Source organism: Excalfactoria chinensis, chromosome 6, assembly GCF_039878825.1.
Source record: "Excalfactoria chinensis isolate bCotChi1 chromosome 6, bCotChi1.hap2, whole genome shotgun sequence".
Lineage (NCBI taxonomy): Eukaryota > Metazoa > Chordata > Aves > Galliformes > Phasianidae > Excalfactoria > Excalfactoria chinensis.
The window spans coordinates 14,456,264-14,476,501 of record NC_092830.1 but is presented as its reverse complement, the minus strand read 5'-3'; the positions used below and the strand labels follow the sequence as shown (position 1 = coordinate 14,476,501).

The 20,238-nt window shown below is 44.1% G+C and overlaps 1 protein-coding gene across 1 annotated transcript; it reads right to left on the bottom strand.

Annotated features, from left to right (window-relative positions):
* Positions 1 to 1,288: 1,288 nt before the first annotated feature.
* LOC140253917 (hexokinase HKDC1) lies at positions 1,289 to 19,909 on the bottom strand. Its single transcript, XM_072340013.1, has 18 exons — positions 19,425 to 19,909; positions 16,558 to 16,720; positions 14,565 to 14,713; positions 14,364 to 14,483; positions 13,526 to 13,621; positions 12,343 to 12,442; positions 11,524 to 11,707; positions 10,936 to 11,091; positions 9,976 to 10,209; positions 9,069 to 9,373; positions 8,644 to 8,792; positions 8,439 to 8,558; positions 7,076 to 7,171; positions 6,885 to 6,984; positions 6,067 to 6,250; positions 5,653 to 5,808; positions 4,764 to 4,997; positions 1,289 to 4,155 (listed from the first exon to the last, which is right to left on the bottom strand). The coding sequence occupies exons 1-18, from the start codon at positions 19,485 to 19,487 to the stop codon at positions 4,011 to 4,013; spliced, it is 2,754 nt and encodes a 917-aa protein (XP_072196114.1). The 5' UTR covers positions 19,488 to 19,909; the 3' UTR covers positions 1,289 to 4,010.
* Between the last annotated feature and the right edge of the window lie 329 nt (positions 19,910 to 20,238).

Here is a 20,238-nt window from a genome sequence, read left to right as displayed (position 1 = left end):
TAATTTTCCTTGTAATTTTCTGCTCATAACACATCACATCTTGTATTGCTCTTACCTTTCTCCTCCCTGTGACTTAAAGTTACTCCAGTCTGCAGTAACCAATCTATGGGAAGCTCTGATTGCTGATTTGCCATACTCCTCTCATATCCCTTCCTTCTTCACCAAACAGCTTTTATCCTTCCCAACAACAAGGAGAAAAGAAGATGTGGTGGCGGTGAAACAAACTGCCCACCAACTCCCAGGACAAAATCAAAATACACTAGCACTTCTCTCTCAGATACACGTGACCATCACCTTTACAGCACTTTCAATGTGCACCTACAGTGTACTAGGATCAACAAGAGAGGAGAAAACATCAATTAAACTTGGTATTTTTCTACAGCCACAGACTGGAGGCAGTGCTGGGGCAGCACAGTCACTGATTTCCCTGCCTCCAGGTGGACCTCAGTGACACCTCAAGGCAGAGCAGACCCATTCCAGAGGATCATGAGGGGAATGGCTTAGTGGGCACGGTGCTGATGGGTTGATCATCAGACCTGATGATCTTAGTAGTCTTTTCCAAAATTAATTATTCAATGATTCTATGATTAAGAGCAAGTGTAAGTGTACCTAGCAGGACAGCACTCACCAAGCCTCCCTTTCTCCCTCTTCATGAGCCACAATGCTGACATTGTGTCTGAGACCCCCAAACAAGAGCCAGCTCATTTCAACAAACTCAATGAAAAAAGTTACAAGACTTTAATTTCAGTATTGTCTACATTTCACTCCTTCGCGCTAATCTGCTAATCCTACATAATACTAACTTCCCAAGAACGGAGATTATGCTAATCAGGATTTACACATGATCCTATATTTACTTCTGCACTGACAAAAGGAACATGTCACCAGTGAGCTGCTACTGCATTTTCTCTGGATTATGAGTCAAGTATCAGCACTGTCCAAATCTATGGCCACTGAAATGCAAACCAGTGTACTAAGGATCATCGTCCCACTGCAGGTAAAAGGGTAACCACAATAACCTACTGGGAGTTTCTAGAAGGCAAAAACCTTTATTCCTCCACTTAGTAATACTTCTGTCATGCTCACACCTGTGGTTCAAAGCTCTTCCATTTTTCCAAAATCAAACGCAGGACTCAGAGCTGAAAAATGACGTTCATGTCTTCAGGAAGAAACAAAACGAAAGAGTAAGTTCTAGAAGTAAGAAACACGTGGACTGGAACCAAATCCCACACAACCCACAGAAGTGAAATATCACGAGGATACCAGCAAACAGTAGAAAAGCAAGTCTAAAATGTGAAACATGGAGAATCTCATTTTATTTTACATTTATTACCAACTTTATGCAACCAGTTGTACTACATGTTTTTCAGAATATCTTTCGTAGTTAATGGGAGGCCTCCAACTTTATTTTATAACAGGGCTTCTAATTGAGTCACTGCATGGGATGTAGAGAAAGATTTAGGTTCGGTGGCTTAAAATCCATAGAAGACCTTTGGCAAGTTTGTGTTACTCCTTGAGTTTCCACACATCAACGCAACTGGGGGCACAAATGTTGCATCCTCCCTGCCCAGATACCATCTCCCTGTCCAGCAAACACATTAACTGATCCATGTGGCAGCTGCCTGCAGGAAAGGCAGGAGCATGCGTGTCCTGGGCCCTAGGGACTGCAGCACAAGCTCTCAGTCACCAGGCTCTTTGCAAGCAGCATTTCAAGTTCATGTGATTAGATTCCACACCACCCACAGGTTCAACAGAAAGAAAAAGAAAGAAACAAACCTTTTAGATGTAAATATATATATGTATGTATATGTATATATATACAAATGTGTGTGTGTTTATATATACACACATATACATACATATATTTTTTTTTAATTGTGCAGGCCTAATCTACAGCAGCTGAGGTATAAACTGTGTGAATATTATTTGGGAATATTATATTTGGGAATTTAACTTCCCAAAGAAGACCAAAAAGAAAATCCAAAGCAATACAGATTTAAATTTCTAAAGCAAGGATCTGTGCAAGTGGTTTACCTCGTGTTGTTACTGATTTGCGTTCCAGTTGTGCAGAGCAGGCTTTAGAGCAGAAGTGCAAGAGATCTCTGCATCATACTCACGTGGCCATCCTGGGGCAAGTCCATGTCACCTCCCTCCAGCTATAGAGGGACATATTTCACCCACGGGCACAGTTTTGCAGATTAGCACAATCCACTCCCCCAAAAGGACTCAGAAGTGCACAACAAGTACAAGATCTCAGAGTGCCCAGGGGAGAAACAACCAATGCAGAAGAGCTATTTCTAGGCTCCACACAGCCCCAAGCCAGGACAGCTTTTTGCTGTACCTAGTCCCACTGAATTTAGTTTGTTCATCATTAGGAAAACAGCCAGATCCAAATAACTTTGCCCCCCCTGCATAGCAAGCTTTGGTTTCTGTGACTCAGTGGATTCACAAATACAGACAAAAAGTAAATACTAAGCTGCTTGACAGAAGGAGGAAAATAGTACGTGTGAGTTCACAATGTGTCTCTTCTCAGTTGCCCTGTACAGGGAGCTCCATGTGGTGACGAACTCCATCTGAAAATAAGAATTATTTCCAAATAATTCAAGCAAATGCTTGAGAAGGGAGGATCTCAGGAGATCCTGCAATACCTGAGATCAGAATAGCAAGCTCCAAACCTGCTGCTTCTCTACATCACATTATTGTTTCAGTTTACTCTGAAATTTGGTGACATAAAAGCATGGGTTATTTTCCTGGTGTTTGCAGGCCTTTGGGCATTCTACTGATAAATTAAACAGTGCTTTATCAGTGTAGAGGTAAATTTGGCTCCAGTTAGGTCCTGTGTGCAAGCCATTTTTATAATAATTGCAGTTATGCTGAGTACTGTTATACATAGGTTTAAAGAAATTTCTGACTTGCCTGCATGTTCTTCTGACAACTCAGAGGAGGCACAGGACAGAGAAGCAAAGATTCACAGCACCACGGATTTATTTACAACCAACTGCAGACAGGCAGAGCAGCAGGAAACAGACAGTGAAAAGCAAAGATAAAGTCCCTTCCACAAATGGAAACTATCCTCCCTCAAACAGGAATGCAGATCACTGAGGGAAAACAAACAGGAGAACACCAGAAATTCAAGTGATTCTTTTTAACTCTCTACAAGGCTGTTTTGATGGCCCAAACATGAACCATGTTGGTACCCTTTGGGTAGCTCTAACATACATGTGGCAGACCCTGTAGTTGCTTCTGCATCCTCCCTTTCCCCAAGAATCAAATAAAAGTAGTCACAATCAAAATTCATCCAGTGCTGTTAATGTTTATGTGCACTGACGTGCACTAAGATATTTTGGCACAAACTGATATTCTTTGGAATCACACTTCTTTTTCATTACATCATTAAATACACTCCAGTACTTCTGGGAAATACTACTTTACAATACACTCGTAACCGATATAGCTGGGTGCTGGGGGAAGCATCACTGACCAAAGCCCGTTCATTTTATTTACTTTCAGATTTATTGTGAAACCTGGGATGCATTAAATAAACCATGCCCACTAGATATGTGCAACACGAGATCTCAACATTCCTTGAGACAGGCCAAGTCAAAACTAAACTCCACACCAAATCTAAGAAGTTTGTGATAGATTTGCTTGTACTACAGTAGCTTAGTTAAGCCATTGTAAAAATACGCTGTTGGGTTTTTGGTTGGTTGGTTGGTTGGATTGGGGTTTTTTCTTTATCTGACTCTCCCATACATGTTATAGATGCACTTCAGGAAGTGGAGATTTGAGTACATTGCAATGTTTCAAGACGTAATGGCAAGGAGCAGAAACACCAGACCCAAGAGGTGCCCAAAGGACAAAATTCTGCAATCCTGGCTGCTCAATAACCAGTCAATCCCTGGAAAACAGGTACCTGTATACTGGTGTCTGGCAAAGCTATCTTCAATCACCATTCAGCAAATCTCTAGTGCACATGTTTGGTAGTGTTGCAATGAATTGACTTCTCATTTTTACTTCTGTCCAATATTATGCAATCTTTTTGCTACAGCGGTAATGAGAGCAGCTCCCTTTCCACTCCCATCTTCAGAGAGCATGAAAGTCACATCACACCGGGGTGCCAGTTCCTTCACTGTTTCCTGCAGGACCCTAGAAAAACTGAAAGAAAAGGGAGAGAAGAATATTCTAGGAGTGCATTTCTGATCTGAGACCTTTGCATTTATCTACAGGTGAGGAACCATAACCTTAACCAATGTCTTCCAGTCATTCTCCAGAGCATTCCTTTCCATTTTTTTTCCTCCTATACAAAACAGAGACAAGTTCCTATACTCTATCAGATTTTAATTTCCGCATTTCTACTTTAATTTTGTTTAGCAGCATATCAGACAGGTCTCTTGCCTTTAGAGACTACGGAAGAAGCACTTCTCATACAATGGCTTGGGTTGGAAGGGACCTTAAATCCCATCCAGTCGCAACCCCTACCATGGGCTGGCTGCCCCCAGAAGCTCAGGCTGCCCAGGGCCACATCCATGGCACTGGGAAGCTCCAGGGATGGGACACCCACAGCTCTGGGCAGCAGTGCTAGCACTTTTCTTCCCACTTTTCAGTTCTTTGCCTAGGGGAAGGAAATGCCAGAATACACGGAAGCACGTTAGATCCTTATCCTCCCTCATATTTTACTACATCAGAAGAAGGCTGGTAGAGCTCCCTGTGTGTTCACCATGGAAATGAGCAAACAGCAAAGGGATGGACATTAAGGTACTCACTGTGGATGAAGCTTGTACAAAGTCCCATCTACTCCAACAGTAATTTGTAAGTGCTCCACACCTCGGTTTTCTCTTTTCTTCTCTACAATGGCTGCCAGTCCTGCCCCACAGAGCTGGGCAGCTCTCCTGGAAACAGCCCCACACACCTCTTTCACAATGATGCTGTCTTCACACGTGCTGTCGAGGCCGAGCTCCTGTAGAATCCGTCGGACTTGGAGGAGGGCGAGCCGGTCGCTGTGTAAAGGGAAACACAGGCAGCGTCACGGTATTATGGGAAGCTCTGGCAGGTACAAAGCTCCTAAAGACTTTCAGATGAGATTCTGTCATAATTCAAAGGAAATGGGACCACTGCTTCCAGTTCTCACATCCTCTAATTGTTTTAAAGCAAATTTCAGACCAGATCCCAAACTTGCTCACAGCCCATTCTTTGTTATTCACCTAGCTTCCAGTGCCATGAGGAAGCTGTGTCAGGTCGGTCACTTGACCATGTTGTTTTTGATCTAAAGGCTGAGACAACATCTTCCAAGTTTTTTCAGTAGTCAAAGGGTTTCAAACAGCCCTGAAGACTGTTGTAGCCATGCACAGATAAGTAGGTAAGCACATGTTCATGGGGCATTTATATAACACTGCCTTTTAGTTAATTAATTTTAAGTATTACTTGAAGTTCTACAAAGAAAGATTCGAAGAAAGATTGTATTCAGTAGCTAAGACACTGAAGACAACATAGCTGTGTGGAAATGATGATTCACCAGTTAAGGCTGAGGGTTTGGAGACAAAGGAGGGAACTATAATTGATTTCTTGAAGGAAAGGGCTCCACACTGTCAGATTACTTTCTACAGGTCTTAGAACACATTGAGGAATCATAGCAAGTAAATTAATTAACTATACCTCTCAATCTGAGATAGGAATTTAGTTTCAAATATGCCTCTTTTCCTGAGTGATTCTGAAATCTGTCCTCTGAACAGCAGTCCTTGTTTGGTCAAGTCAATCAAAATCTGCCTCACTATTTCACCCAGATACATTCCACTGGTCATTTTTTCGTATCTGTCAAAATATCAAAGAAGAAAAGTGTTTTTAAAGGAGTTGCAGGTTATTTAACAGGACTGCACATACACATCTGATCAGTGTGATAAACTCTGAAAAGCAGTAAAACCTTCAAAGCAATTGCCATTTTTCAACCACCAAATGAATCAGTACTGAAGTTTCCTTTCAAATAATTTTCATTATTGCCGTCTGACGAAGCAGTCAGCATCTCAGAGACTCATTCAATCTGGCTCTTAGCATCAGAATCACCATATTTACCTCTGTTTCCCTGCGTTTAGCGAGCCCTCATCTACTTCTTTATCGTATTTTGTTCTGATGTTGTCAATGCAGCCATTGTCACCAAATCCTCCCCATTCTGTGTTAATGCACATTTTTCCTTCATTCCCTTCAACTATTTCTATGTTCTTCATGTCCTCCATGTAGCACACATTGCTGCCTGTTCCTAGGAGGAAAGAAATATCAAGGATTCAGTCAGAAGAGTGCAGCAGCACCGTAAATACAAGAAAGGTGATTGCAGTGATCATCTTCTAAACTCTCTTCTCTAGATCCTGTATTTTGAAGATGTCCCCAGGTCTTAGACAAGCAGGCATCAGTAGAAATGCTCCCCTAAGTGTGCGTGCTGTGCAGTATTACAACAGAAATGTTAATGAGTGAAGTGGGTCCAGCACAGAGTATTCCCAGTGCAGAAGAATACTGATTTCCTGTTATAGGTCAGAAATGGCTTTGGCAGTCGTTGGAAAGCACTGATCAGTCTTTGCTGCCAGTTTGGTTGTAATGCACCACAAACCCTTTGCTAAAACAAAGACCCAAGCTATATCTACTGTTCTCATATTCTTTCACCATGCACCCACCTACTTACTGGGCTTCATCAGATCCTGAACCTGTTGAACTGCTGATTGTATTTGCTGTCAGTGCTACTGTCTGCTCTGTTGAATACCATGCAAATCTGCCAAGAACCCCAAGTGAATAGTAATACCATATATCAAACTCAAATAAAAGGACATTGTATTACAAATTCTAAATGAGAGTGTGAAGCCAAGCAACTGCTTACAGTGGTGGTTTCAGCATCACCGTACCTGCAATAAGGCCGATCTCACAGTTCGGATCCTCATATCCACAAGTCATCATTGTCCCAACAGTGTCATTCACCACCGCTACAATATCCAAGTCAAACTCCTAGAACACAAGTCACAGTCACCAGTGGAGTTCTGGAGAAAGAGGCAGCACACATGGAATACACCAGGAAGCTCAGAAAAGAATAGCTCACATTTCTTCTCCTGATGGCCTCCCTCAGCATATCAACAACATCTTCCCCTTCACAGTCAGTTGCCTTGAATCCTTTTGTCCATCCCACAAGTGTTCCCTGAAACAGAAGAGGAAGAAAGCCATAGAATGAAGATAGAAAGAAGACCAAGAAGACCATATGAGCTTTTTTCTTGGATTCTGAACTACCTTTTATTTATTTTTTTTTTTTCTCCTTTTTCACACACAGTTATTTCCCTGGCCAGGCTACTGTGAGTGCCCAGTGCAGAGTGCATGTCCACATATCTTTATGACTCAACTACAGATAGGATTGACTTCAGGTTTACACAGGCATTTATCAACTCCGTGCCTTCTAGCACTCTTTTCTCCTTCGGAAAACATTCCCACCTCACCTCCTTCTGTACATAAATTAATTGCATCTTTCATGGGTGAAAGACTACCAGAAAAACAAACATTAACAAACATCAACTGTTAATTTTAGGCTCATTCACTGAATAACAGTCACTATGATCATCGCTACTCCAGGCAATGTTACTTCTTTTCTTTTTGGACAGCAACCTGGCTCAACAAGAAGCAGTTTTCCAGGTTTTATGAAGTAACGAGCCTTCAGTTTGGAGACCGGATCTGCGCTGTCTGACCAAAAGCAGGAAAAAACAAACAAACAGGAGACAACTGGGGGAAAAAAAACTTCTCCTCAAAACAAACAAGAAAAATCTCAGTTTCAGCTTTTTGTTTCATTACTGCTCTGGAAATTGTTTCTTCATGATTTGCCAAGATCTAAATCCCGTGCTGCTGGTTTGGAAAGCACATTGAGTTGTCTTTCAACAATCAGACAACTCCTACTGCCATAATGACAACTGTGAGCTGACAACTTAGGCAGGTTAGACTAGTCTCAAGATTTAGACATTACTACAGAAACCAACAGGACGTAAAAACATTTAATAAAATAGTAGTCCCTCATTTCCCAGTGTGTGGCAAATATTTGACTTGAAGTAGGCAGAAAAACCTCTTTTCTTCCCTTTAGGAAATGAAGTGAAATAATCAAGAACAATTTCTTCCTGAATTTTGTCGTTGTTGTTGTTTTTTAATTGTAAGTACCATTCTTCCATCAGGTCTGGAAAAATAAAGGTATGAGATCTGTCATAAAGCCATATGTGTCAGATTGACAAATCAAAGCCAGAGAGGTCCAACACTTCCAAGTTCTGAACAAGCAAATTCAGTTCTGCTCACTAAAAGCCTTGTCAAGTCCTACCTGGAGGAAACCATTCAGAAGAAGAGTCTTTGCTGGCAATCTCCCAACCAACAAGCTGTCCTCCCCCAAAATGATATCAGCTGCCATTTGACTCTATCTTTCTAGCAGTCCTTACCTTGTCGATGCTGGCTTGCCTGCACGGGAAGGAGAAGGTGAAACCCAGAGGTAAGCGGGCACCTTTAATCCCCATATACTCCAAGAAGTCTGCTATGCACTGGACTATATGGTCAAAGAGCTGGAAGAGCAGAAAAAGCACATCTCATATTTGCTCCCGTGCACTGAGGCTCAGTTTGATCAATTAAGCGTTCTTTAGAAGTTACCTCTTCCCCTGTCCCTTGCATGATCTCCAAAGGAATGGCAAATATTTTGTTATACATTCTTACTGATCTCCTTCTTCCGCTTCTAATTTTGACGAGCAAAACCCTGAAATTTGTCCCACCAAGATCAAGGGCAAGGTATTTTCCTTTCTCTGTAAGAGAAGAAAGATACTTCATTTTGGTGCTGCTTTTAGCATGTTTTCTAGCCAGAATGCCGTACTCTGCCAGACACCTGAAAGAAACTTCACCTGGACCAATGACAGCACACTACTCCCTATGCCACTTATCCCATCTGTATGCTAAGTCAAGGGCTAACAGACCAGCCAGGTAATAAGACAGGAAACAATGGTTTGCCAATAGAAACTATGGTATTTGCCAGACAAGCAGTTTTCCTGCACCATCTCCAAGTGACCAGGAAATAACTTCACCTGTTCCATCTGGTGTCCCACAGACATACGTAGGCAACATCTTCACTGTAGCCCTGTCTTGTGTTTCTCTCTTCAGCCCATACTCCAGCTCGGTCCTCATTTTGTTCTTTACATCTCTGAGGGTCTCCAGGGATAGCAGGAAAGGTGCAAGAACAGCATCGATTTGCTTGCGCTGAGCAGCCAACCTGTATGCCACCGCTGTCACCATGGCAGCCCCCTTTGCACTGCCACTCTGAGAGAGGAGGAACCGAACATCACAATTTGGGACCAGCCTTCTCACTACCTTGTGCAGGCGTTTGGGGTATCTACGGGAATAAAGAACATTTTGCACATGGTTTGTTTTGCATGTGCTTCAAATGCATGGATACATCCAACACCGCAAGCACCAAAGCTCTGCCAGAGGGTCACAGAGTCAGAAGCCAGGAGACAGGCACAGTCCTTCTGATTTCTGGCTGTTCCACAGAAGCTGTATGTTTACAGGAATGTGAAGATGCCTCTAAACAAGTATGAGTGCCAAGAGGGAAAAGCCAGGGAAGAACAGAGAGCCCACCATCAGAAAGCAGATAATAAGCCTTCAGAGTGGGAAAAATGTAAGCATAGGAAAAACAAAGAGAAGGAAACAATGAACAGCAAGTGTACTGGATGCTTAGGAATCGCTTGGAAAATCAATTGCTCTTACTCAGTATGCCATGTCATGTTGTTTCCTCCCCCAGTCCCAACTCAATCTCTAAAGCTCCTGAAGCAGCTTTGTGATAACGAGGCCAATATGACCCTCTACATCCACCACATCTCATCCCATCCCTGCAGCAAAACAAGCACTTCTCCAAAAGCTACAGATATATGCAGGTGGAGACTCCGCAACATCAACAAGCATCCAGCAGTTATCAAACCCTCTTTAGTTGCTTACTGGGGGTGGGTTTTATAGAGTCCTCCATCGATCCCAACAGTGGTCCGCAGCCGTAGCAGTTTTTTATTCTCTCTCAGTCGGGTCAGTATGGCTGCTAGGGCTGCAGCACAGAGATTGGCTGAGCGGAAGGACACGATGGTGCAGACATGCTGAACGGCAATGCAGTCGTCTTCAGAGGGAAACAGGTTCAGCTCTGTAAGGATCTCTTTTGTGTTGCTCAGACCTTCCTTATATCTAACCCAAAACAAAGGAAAGGATTACCTAATGCAAAGATATTAAGGCAGCACTTAAATCAGCACCTGCATGTTGGCTCAAACAAATGAGAGAAGACCGAGGCACAACCTATTTGAGTGGTGTCATAATTGGTTCCATAGATCAGTAGTGCCTTTTCCACACTATTCCCAGAAGTATCTGGGAGAAGGACTAGACTTTTGAGAGGCTAATCCCTGGAGGCCAGTTTTATGCAAAACATACAGATAGGCTGGACAGGTACAGAACAGGATAAATATTTAGTTCATAGAAGAAGAGCACAGCAGATTCACACAGTACGAGACAAACTGTTCCTGAAGTAACAGTGTAGAAGAAGATTCAGCTTCCCATGCAGTCATCCATCAGGTGACCCAGAGCATGCCTTGCCCATCCACAGCCCCAATATTTAAACATCTCAGAAGCTGAAAACTGCAAAAATCGCCCCAGGTCTCCAAATGAGTTCTTTAAAGAACCTGTGTTCTGAGATGCTTAATAATACATTTGCTGCTGTGATATTTTGTTAAAACTCGATCCTCCATCACTTCTACTTACAGAAGGATCCATTTTTCTCCTAGGCAAAAGTAAAATCAAGTTGAACAGTTCACGATCAACTCCCAGCACTCCCTGATTATAACGAAACGTTGATTATCATTGCTGTGCTTGTGAGAATTTAACTGCCTCTCTGTTGAAGGGTGTATCTCAGGCTCTTACTTTTCCATTGCAGACACGTGTTTCATTTCAATCTTGCCCTTAGTAAGCAGAGCTGCTGACACTTTCCCATTGAAGAGCAGACCTTCCTTTGTCATTTTAAGAAGTATGAGTCTTACAAGTTCCCCCAAGTACAGGCTACTGATCATCTTCTCAAACCTGGAACAGGGAGCAAGAAGGATTACAAGGCATCCACCAGCTCACCAAAGCCACTGCAACTTCAAGAATGTTCTTAGGCAGTTTGGTGACATTTAAGCATTTACAAAGGGCACCAGAAGCTAAGCTGTGGTCCTAGAACCCAACTCCAGCTCGAGATAAATAAGTAATTTAAAAGACTATTCAAAAACCAGAGCGACAACCTATTTTTAATGACATGTAAGTGACTTTTGGCATGGGAGACAGGGAGGTGTATGAACCTTCCCAGAAACCCACCCTTCCCTGAAGAGAAAGACCTGAGTAGGACAGGACCAAGGCCAAATTTGTTCAGGTACACTTATCTGGATTCCTGTTCCAAACAGACTCCTGGGAAATGCCAGATATGCGCTCAGAGAACTCAGATGGCCAAATCAAATCACCCAGAGAGTCACTTACAATTGTTTTCCAGGATTGAGAGATCCCAGATCAAGTTCCCGATCAAAATCCGTGCGGAGGTCATCCAAAGCACCATCATCTCCGAAGGCACCCCACTCTGTGTTAATGCACATTCTCCCTTCGTCACCTTCCACCAAATCGATGTGCCTCATCTCCTCCATGTAGCACGCATTGGTTCCAGTCCCTGTTTGTGTTAGAGCCGGTGTGGTTAAATTAGCCATTTGCCTCAGGCTTCTGTTTATTTTTTTAAGCCCACGTTTGCAAACAAGTCAATATATTGCCTTTGAAATAATATAAACTCATAACCCAGTGGTAAAGATGCTAATATCTAGCCACCTGCACTTGTTAAGTAATCATTTATCAATGAGTGAAAGTATGAGAAATTCATCTAGGGTTTGACTTACCTAAAACCATTTTTTCCCCTATCTCAAATGTACTTCCACGTGCCTTTAAAAGTCACCATTGTGTGTGAAGTGGAAGGGTTATGGAAAGCCTGGCTGATCCTAACTACCAGACATGAGATGAATTCAGCTTTCTCTGGACAGACAGACAGTAATTTTCTATGCAGTCAGCAGAAAAGCTTAGTATGCTGGTCACAACTGAACCCAGACAAAATGGGGACTGTGGTATTTGATGGCAATGTGATCAGCATAAAAACAGCTGCTTTATAAAAGGCAGCCATGCTTGAAAATCAACCATTGTTTTTTTTTCTGCTTCCTTCCTGCTCCTTCTGGTACTGGGACACTCCCTCCTACTCAAGATTCATTAGGATTAATCAAACAAGGGAAAAGACGATGCATAGTGAGCAGAAAAAGTTACCAATTATGAGTCCAACTTCACAGCGCGGGTCATCGTATCCACAGGTCATCATGGTTCCCACAGTGTCATTGACCATCGCCAAAACATCGACATCTATGTCCTAACAGCATGAAGATGAGCGATTAGCAGAAAAAAAAGCTTACAAAGCCTTTGTACTTGATTAGTTTAGGAAAACTCTTGCATTTAAAGGTACACCAGTTCCTTTTACAACATTATCCCTACAACACTGTAAAGCAGAAAATATCTCAGAAACTATTCAGTGTAAGGCTTGCAGCAATGTCACACACATATAAAAAGCCTTTCCAACAGAGCTGCACAGTTTCCTTTTCACACCAAGGTAACTTGTGTAAGCATGATCAAATTTAAGAGTGATTCCTGTAACATAGGTGCCAACATAAGCAGGAGGCTAGACTTCACCCAGGGCGTCTCAGATCCTTTGTTTCTACCAACTACAGCAAGACTGCTGCCTATGACTACCTGAAAGGAGGCTGTTGTGAGCTGGGGGTCAGCCTCTTCTCTCGTGTAACTGATGATAGGACTAGAGGGAATGGCTTCAAGCTGTACCAGGGGAGATTTAGGCTGGACATTAGGAAACACTACATCTCTGAAAGAGTGGTCAGGCACTGGAATGGGCTGCCCAGGGAGGTGGTGGAGTCACTGACCCTGGAGGTGCTCGAGGAACATTTGGACATTGTGTTGAGGGACATGGTTTTAGTGAGAACTATTGGTGGATGGTTGGACTGGGTGATCTTCTAGGTCTTTTCCAACCTTGGTGACTTTCTGATTCTATGAAGTCTGATGCAGAGAAAGAAGTGAACCAAAATAAAGGCTGTATTTTTAACATGTGAGAAAACAGAAGAGTTTCCCCTTTAGATGCTAAGATAAGATTTTTCTTAGATTGTGTTATCAATAGCATGGAGTATGACAAACAAGACTTTCCAAAATATCACCGTGCTATTTAAAGGACTACACAACTTTAAAGGCAGATTTAATCAAGTTTTACTGCTGACTTCAAAAACTACCATCAATCACTCCATCCCTCTGAGACCCACGGACAGATCTTTCAATGTACAGCCATGTTGGTTGCTTGTTACTGGCTGCCCTTGGAGAATGTCCAGCAATTCTCTAAACAACCCACACACCAAGAGCAGAGCAGCCACTCAGATTCAGTTACACAACTTGCCTTATGTTTCTGGAGGGCCTTGCGCAGAGAGCTCGCTACGTCTGTGCCCTGCACTCCTCGGGCCTTGAAGTGTTTTGTCCAGGAAAGAAGGACTCCCTGTGAAGTAGAATTATAGTGACCCAAAAGCTCTAGCCTGGGTGTGCAAACCTGTGGGAAGACTACTATCTCTCTCCACACATAAATATTTAGGCAAAAATAAGTCATAGCAAAAGATATCACCCTTGCCTGGGTGCATGTCAGCACCCACTCAACTAAACCAGCATAGAAATGAAGCCCTAGTCTTCCAAATGAGCCTCCCTGTGCTTTGTTTAAAGCATGCATGTCTTTATCAGTGTTCGTAACACACTAACAACATAAAACAGAGAATTTGCAGGACTGGAACCCAAAGAACAGATCCCTAGAAAGAGAAGAAAAATTACAACAAAAGGCTACAAAATATTTGTAACCAGCTCTTCCACATGACCTTTCAAGCAGCCCTGCTACAAGCCTTTCCTAATTAACTCTCAATTGTAAAAAATACTGAATGAAAAAGGATGAAAAAAGAAGGATGAACCCCAAAAATATGTGATTTAAAGTCCAGCAGACTTCATACAAGTACATGGTTACTACGAAATAAGACATTAATTAAGCTAAATAATAAAGATTCTGTTGCCCTGAGATGAGGAACAAATCCTTGAATTGTAGTCAGCTGTGATTAAATGGCAGTGCTCGTCCATGCTTCTTCAGTGTGCTATGGAAAGGGAATACCTCAAAAAGTCTATGAGGTAACACTTCCATGCAATAGCTTCCACGGATGATGCAACAAGCTAGGCTTGCCAATACTTTTTTTGCACCTTACCTCTTCCAGTCTGGTCTGTTTGCATGGAAAAGAAAATGTAAAGCCAAGAGGTAACTTCTTATGCTTCAGGTTTCTGGACTCCATGAAGTCTGACAGACAGTCAGCAACGTAACTGAAGAGCTGCAGGAAAAAGGAGAGGACAGAATCAGACTTTGACTAGCAGACACTACCCGGAGCATGGCACCACCGCTAAAGACCTACCTCTGCTCCACTGCCTTGTATGACTTCCTTTGGTGTAGGGTAAAACTTGCTCTCCAGTTGGCTGCTCTGTTTCCCATCATTAAACACCTTCACTTCGAGGGCACGAAACTGGGAGCCACCCAGGTCAACAGCAAGGAAATCACCTTTCTCTGCAACACAAGTGGGCAGCCATCAGTGGGGATGGCTGGCAAGCACAGCCCAGAGCAGCAAGCATCCCCCAGAAGGCAGCTTAGAGCTCCTGCCTCACTGTGACCATGGGATCTCACCCCCTTGGGCTTGGAACCATCACCAAGAAGGCTGCAATCCCTGCAATGCCCTAATTCATATGTTCTTTTTATTTAGCAGCCTGGTTTTGCCCACTCTGCTCCTTTCACAGTAGCACATTTTCAAGCTGGAGAAGGATGAACTTTGCAGAAAGAGAGGCCCAAGGACATTTTGTGCTCACTGCTACAGTAAAGCACTTATCTACCCACCCCACGTGAAAAGGCCCTTCATTGAAGGAAAATGCACTGGCATGTCATAGCTCTGCATGATCTTTGTTCCATAGTCCAAGCACCTGACTAAATTTTATCAAACATGACCCTGAAAGGAAAGGAAGTGGGAAATTACACCTGTAATACCACAGCTACATACAATAGAGGTGACGAGACAAACCGGGTTACTCAGTAAACCACGACATTAGTCAGATCGTTAACCCCTAAATCATTAAGAATGATGCTCCACACAGGTCATCCCAGGTAGTATCACTGTGGGCAGTGAAAAATCTGAAAGTTCACTGCTATTGCAAATGGCATCATCCAGCCAAGTTGGAGGGGTTTGAACCTGCTGGAAGTTTTGTTTGCAAACAGAATAACCAATAAGGAGTTCAGCAAAGGAACAAAAATAGAAAAATCAATGTCATGCCTAAATTGGGTATATCAGTAACACATAGCCCAGCGTGACACCAGTGTGTCCCTGGGACAGAGGAAAGGCTACACAGGCCAAGAGATGAGCCTCCAACGCTGGCCTTGAGGAACACAAAGTTTTGCAACAACGCTGACCTGACCTGTAATTTCCTAAGTCTCCTGACCTTAGGCGCTCCCTGCAACTTCCGGGTAGGATCAGTGACATATGAGACTGTAGGACCTGATGGCCACAGAGGTAACAAGGGCTAAGCTAACATTTATTCTTCTTTGGTGAAGGCTACAGTCAGAGGAAGGGCACTCAACTCTATATACCCTGTCCAGACATCCCTGAAATCAGAGGACTGCCTTGAAACTTTGGACTACCATCAAATGATCCCTTTATGCCATAAAAGCTCTTATTTCTCATTTAACTGTGAGCAGATCAACTTCAGAAGGAATAAATTCATTCAGAAACGATGCGCAGAGCAGCATTTCTTACATTTTTCTGCATCAACAGGTGTTATGCACTGCATCCTCACCTAGGCCTTTCTAAGACTCAGTTATACAAAGTAAAAAAATAACAGCCAAATTATGCTGCTTGGGATAGAAAATTATCTGTCAGTCTGCACTGCTGGAACCAGCTGAGCCAGGAGCTTCAGAGCTATCTTGGGTGTTCACACATCTCCAAGAAGGACTGGCTTTTAGATCGTGCATCCAGGCAGTGACCAAGACCAGCAATGCTCATATCCCCACACCCGCAGCAAGCTGCACTGCAGGCTCTGGGCTGTAGAGGCTGCCCTTGCCACGTCCAGCCACAGCTCCTGCTATGAGGCCTGCAATAGGTACAGCCACATTTGCAGACTACAGAGGGCTGCTTCCTACGATCTATAACTAAGCCTTCCTCTCCAACAAGCAGCACTTGGCCTAAATACATCTAGTGTGGGGAAAAAAACCCTGCCAGCCCCCACAAACCTGTTTGCTGAGCAAGAAGTAAGGAAGTAAACTAGTCTACCAGCTGCCCTGTGTTCTGGCTTCTCTGTACTTGCATACAGGCAGTAACCCATCTTGTTCCCCAAACCAGCACTGCAGTGGGAGCAGCAGGAACTCACCTGATCCATCAGGAAGTGAGCGCACAAATGACGGCAGCATTTTGACTGTGGCTGTGGGGTTGGTGTCTCTGCCCAGGCCCTTCACCATCTCAGCCTGGAAGCGAGACATCACGTCCAGCAAGACATCGTCGGAGAGACGCATGTGGTACAGGTACCTGTCAACCTGGAAGCAGGGAAGAAGTCACCTGGAAGGCACTCATGCTGCTCAGTGGTCAGCAGCTGGCTGTCAGGGCTGCTGCTTTCACGAGCCTCACTGACATAAAGTAAGCTATCTTTTCTGATGGACTGATAGCATATGTCCCACGTGTGCCCACAAGACTACCTGCATTCCCACAGGCTGCTGTTACCCCCATCTTTTTCTCCTGTTCATGTAATGAACTCGAACTGCAGAGATGGTGAGGATCTGACCCCTCTGAGTCAGGTCCAGAAAATGCCATCAGTGCCCAAGCGTGTCAGCTACAGTCTGAAAACATCTATTCAGCTACTGCTTCACTCCACAGACAATTAACTCGACTGGCGTGCCAGGCTGGAACTCAAAGCCTGTTTCTCACCCCAGTTCTGCCCTCTGTTCTCTGTGATGTTAGGATTACATTTAGAAAATAACTCTGGGTACAATAGATATACTTCCTTAAGGGTGTGTTATTCACAACATATGATCAAAATAAAGGCCAGTTGAATTAGAGGAAAATAGAGGATCTAAGAAGTGATATTGTTTAAACAAAGGCAGGTTGTGGATAAACTGGCCTACAGAAGTAAGTGACTGGCCACCCATGTTAATGAGGCACAAACCAATTACCTGGTTACATATTCACAGACCTGTTTTAAATGGACGGTCAGCAGTGGCCTATTTGAGAGTGTCAGCCCCCTGGAAATAATGCAGGCTTTACCTAACAGCAGGAGAAAGACAAACTACAAGATGCCATTGTCAAGAAGCAGTATTGCCATAAGACACAGCCATGCCTTGAGAAGACCATTATTCAGATATTTCTCTGTAGCCCCAGTTTGGACAACCACTGGATTATCTCTAGGGCTTTCCTGTGGCCCCACCACTTTGTAGGATCTGCCATCCCAGCCCAGACACCAGCACTGCTTTCTTGGGCGTACCAAAAGAAGGAAATGCAATGACTGGAGACACGCAGCACCCATGCACTCTCACACAGGCCCATATAACCTACTGAGATAATTCCTTGAGGAAATAAAACTAAAGACCAATAAAAATGCCCATGCTTGTATTTGCAGACATCACATACAAGCTCTCTGCACCCTGTGGAAATTGCATTCTCTGCCCTGTTTACCTACAGCCATAGAAGGAGACAGTCCTCTCCAAGGAGCCAGATAAGGCACAGCCTGCCTGCTCTCTAGCATGATTTACAACCAGAACAAGGGTACGCTGCCATGTCAGTGGCTTACAAATGCAGGAATGGCTGGGCTATGCAACACCTCACTCCCAGCACAAGTACAGTCCTTGTTTTTAAATGTCTTACCTCAACATAGAAACAGCACTGTTTTCATGGCAGAGAGGCTCTTGTTCTTGACACCAGAAGGCAAACAAGCCCAGAGCAGGTAGGGAGAGAGGCACTCCTCTCTAATCAGAGAGAAATCAGCTCTGCTCCATACTGCCTGCGCTGGGCTTCCTTCCTAAGAAACCTCTGCACAGCAATACATCTTCTTGCTTTCAGGCGAGACTAGTTTGCACCTAGCAGAAAGATCTTGCTTTTCTAATAGCTTCATAGAATGTTTCTGCCCCCCTCTCTGCTGTCCCCACATCAGGAAAACCTTCCCTCAGCCAAACGCTGCATGTTTCTTGTAAGAGCCCATTCTACCCTAGCAGTGCTCCACAAGGTCTCTCCATTTCTTTGTAAAAACTTAGGGGAAAAAAAAAGCACTGTCCAGATGAGAGACCTTAGGTCTGATTTTCAGGGGCACAAAGGCCCCTTCTGATCACATGGGGACAAAAGGGCTGCGGCCATCAGAGACATCTGACTGCAGATACCAGCACTTCTATTAGCACACTGCCCTTCAAGGTGGAATTACTGAAGAAGCCTCCTAAGAACGAGCCTGCGTGTGTAAGCACAGGCACAGCAAGGACACTCTAGAGCTGCTCACCCTGCCATGCGTCTGCACAGTGCTCCACCTCCAGCTGGCTGTAAAACAAGAGGACAGGACTGGGTGGTGACCGCCACAAAGCACTCTGTGTGGATGCCAGGAAAACAGAGCACCCCCAGGGATATGTCTAGAAACCAGAGTGCCTCTAACTCAAGCTTACAGGTCCCGCACGGTCTTATGATGGAGAGACAACAACCCTCTGCAGCCAAGCCATGAAAGCAAACGGGAAAAGCAACCACCAGGCAGCTCATTTCCAGTACTGACAGCTTCTGATCTGGTTTGCTTTTAGCTTTTCCGCTTCTAATCCCACCAACACTAGTTGGAACTGTGTGTTGAATCACAGAAGACCCGTCCCCAAGCCCCCGGGAGGTCTTCTTATCCTTGCTACCATGAGAGTGAATCAGACACCTACTCAGATTTAAAAATCCCATCCTACACTTTACTCACAATGTGATTTAACAAGAAGTCCCTTTCTGCCCTCTGGATAACACCACACAATGCCAGGTAAAGTTTAAACACCGTTTTTCCTTACTGAAGATCATTTGTTCCATTGCTGAAAAGCAATTTATAACTGTGCAGGGAAAAGCTCTAACCAGACCTATTTTCACGGTCATCAGATGTATCCAAATGCTTCTCATGCCATTTGCCTCCACAGCAGCAGTAGGAAAAGCCATAACCTAGCCTGCATTGCACACTGCAGACTCCACAGAGCATGAGTGACAGTTCTGAAAACAGGAATCTCAGTTACTGCTCTAACTTACCTTTTTAATTTGATCCTCTTTTAGCTTTGCAAAATGGAAAGCTAGCAAGTGGACGGCGAACATTTTGTCGAGGCAGATGGATGTGTCAGTAGTGACAGCTGCCGTTGAGTAACTCCAAAGCGACGCGTCTTTATTCACTAAGCTGGAGCTAGAGAAACTTCAGCTGAGGCATTTCCCCCAGGGCGAGACAGTGGAGTTCCTGGGAAATTGAGTCCAGAAATAAATCCATCCAGCGTGATCGGTTCAATGATTAAACTTCTGTCTCTTTCTATCTCCCCCAACATCACCCCAAAGTCCCTCCCTCTCAGCTACGCGCTCCATTGTGCCCAAGCAGGCACCTGGAGAGCTGCCAAGCCCAAGGGGAGAAAAATCAATTTTGTTACAGCCAGGCTTGAGAATGGCAACCACTTTGCCATGCAGTTGTTACGCACCCAGCCTGCCCTGCTTACACCATTTCCTTCCCCCCTCCTTGCTGCAGGGAATCTGGAAAGCTGAGAGAGGATGTTTCCTTGCCTCTGCTTGGCACTCCCACTTGCACTCTTCTGCATGAATTAACTCCTCTTTAGTCCCACACAGTGCACCCTTATCTCCAGCCCCTCTCCATTAAACTCCAGCCACCTTAAGTAGGGAAGGCACGCAGCCCCCCACCCCCAGCTGAAACACCTCTTTCACAATTCCCAGCCCAGAAAGGTTTTGCACGGATTACTCTCCCTTCAGCCCCCCTCTGAAGGCAAAGTTTCAGGCTGATGCAGATCCATGGTGTTGCAAAACCTGGGGAGAGAACAGACTTACCTGGCAGCCAACAGAGCAGATA